The following is a 2201-nucleotide window of genomic DNA, read 5'->3' on the forward strand; positions in this document are numbered from 1 at the left end:
ATGAACAATTCCTTGGTACAGGGATTCAGGGAGCCACCTCAGAGAGGTCACAGGTTGGACTCGATGATCTTGGAGCTCTTTTCCAATGTTCCTGATTCGGGGATTCTTTTTCCTGGTTGAGCTGCAGCATGTTGGCTTTCCCAGGGCAGCCTCCTTTAGGACATCCTTGCTGAGAGCCTTGCAGCTGATCCCACAGGAACCTGTGAGGAACAACACAGCCCCCCTGCTGCCTTGAGGAGGGTGGAGCAGGGGAACCCCTCCTGCCTGACACAAGCTGTTCCAGGCAGGCAGTGCTGCTGAGGAACACACTCCAGCCTGGCCCCAGGGAGTGACCTCTGGGAGATTTTTAGGAAGAATCTGTTCCCTGTGAGGGTGGGGCCCAGAGAAGCTGTGGCTACCCCTGGATCCCTGGAAGTGTCCAAGGCCAGGTTGGACGGGGTTGGAGCAACCTGGGCTAGTGGAAGGTGTCCCTGCCCATGTGTTCCGATCCCATTAGGGAGAGACGCCTCTGCCCTAATTAAGGTGTAAATGAGACCATTTGCTGACAACACTTGGATTTTATTTAACATAAACTTTATTTAACTATAAATGTGAACTAAAGAGATACAGATACTGGATACTTAATGACAACTATAGTTACTTAACTTATGAATTAAATTAATTAAATTAGTGAATATACTAAAGCCATCTTCGGTTTGTTTAGGAATACTCGTGGATATAGCAGTCCTGCAGGGAGGTTGTGGGAGCAACAGCTCCTGTCTTTGCCCATCCCTGCAGGACTCGTCAAGAATTGGAGTAAGTGTCAAAGTCAGTGGTAGAGTCGTTTTCTGTGGAAGTATTGGAAAGGAGTCGCTGGAGCAGGGCCTAATCCTCGAGCAGTCACGGCGCGCAGGCACGGAACAGCCTGGCCAGAGCCCTGAGAATCCTCCTGAAACGAGAGGGACGTTTCCTGGGGGCCCAAGTCTGTGTCGCTGCCTCTGCCACCTGCCTGCGCAAGGCGGGAGGAGCTGCAGCCCCTCGGGGGGCCTGGGCCTCCAGCTGGGGACGGGAGGGGCTGAGGAGGACCCTTGCAGCCCCTCGGGGGGCCTGAGCCTCTGGCAGGGGAGGGGAGAGGCTGCGGGTGTGGCGAGGGCTCTCTGGGGCAGGGCCCTGGCTCCGTGTCCCTGCCTGTGCCACCTGCTTGTCCAAGGTGGGAGGAGCTGGAGTCCCTCGGAGGGTCTGGGCTGCCGGCCAGGGAGGGGAGGCACAGACCCGGCACTCAACCCACGCCTCGCGAGGGACGGGCAGCAGGAACCCCTCTTCCGCAAGGATTCCCAGCCTGTGTTCCGTTCCTTGTCCTTGGGACAACTCGAGGACGCTGAGTTCTTCCCACTCGTCGTCCTCTGGGCGCAAGGGCCTGACCTCGAAGCTGTGCATGGTCATGCGTTCCCAGTCCTGCAGCATGAGCTCCCTGTCACTGTCGTCTTCCCATCGGGACAGTATTGAGGGTCTGTAGACTTCCCAGTCAGAAAACTCTTGGCCAAAGGAGTCTTCGTCTTGGGAAAGCTCTTCAGCAACGGAGTCTTCCCAGTCGGACAGTCGTTCTTGGAAGCCACTGAATTTTCCTCGGAACTGCCCTTCCGTGCTGGTTTCTTCCGACTCGGTCAGTTCTGGGTAGCTACTGCCATTTCCATGGGACTGCTCTTCCTCACTGGATTCTTCCCACTTGGGCAGTTTTTGGAAGGTGCTGATTTTTCCCTGGGACTGCTCTTCCTCGCTGGATTCTTCCCGGTCCATCTTCACTTCTCCATGGGACAGCTTCTCCCAGTCAGCCACTTCTTTGTACTTCTTCACTTCTATGTATTTCTTCACTGCTTTATATCTCTTCACTTCTTTGTATTGCTCTTGCTTGAGGTTTTCTTCCCAGTCCGACACTTCCTGGTAGCTCTTCACTTCTGCTCGGGACTGCTCTTCCTCGATGTATTCTTCCCAGTCGGACACTTTTCGGAAGCTTCTCACTTGTCCTTTGCGCTGCTCTCGCTCAGTGTTTTCTTCCCAGTCTGACACTTCCTGGTAGCTCTTTGCTCCTCCATGGGACAGCTCTTCCTCACTGTAGTCTTCCCAGTCGGATACTTCTGGGCGTCTCTTGGATTCTCCCTGGGACTGCTCTTTCTCCATGTTTTCTTTCCAGTCAGACACCTCTTGGCGTCTCTTGGATTCTC

At 54.6% G+C, this 2201-nt stretch overlaps 1 protein-coding gene across 1 annotated transcript; it reads right to left on the reverse strand.

The window, feature by feature from the left end:
- Positions 1-879: 879 nt before the first annotated feature.
- LOC113976527 lies at positions 880-2195 on the reverse strand. Its single transcript, XM_027701782.1, has 3 exons — positions 2113-2195; positions 1905-1980; positions 880-1769 (listed from the first exon to the last, which is right to left on the reverse strand). Exons 1-3 carry the CDS (start codon positions 2155-2157, stop codon positions 880-882), a joined length of 1011 nt encoding a protein of 336 aa, XP_027557583.1. The 5' UTR covers positions 2158-2195.
- Between the last annotated feature and the right edge of the window lie 6 nt (positions 2196-2201).

The sequence above is a fragment of the Neopelma chrysocephalum genome, unplaced genomic scaffold, assembly GCF_003984885.1.
Source record: "Neopelma chrysocephalum unplaced genomic scaffold, ASM398488v2 Primary Assembly neopelma1_166, whole genome shotgun sequence".
Taxonomy (NCBI): Eukaryota; Metazoa; Chordata; class Aves; order Passeriformes; family Pipridae; genus Neopelma; species Neopelma chrysocephalum.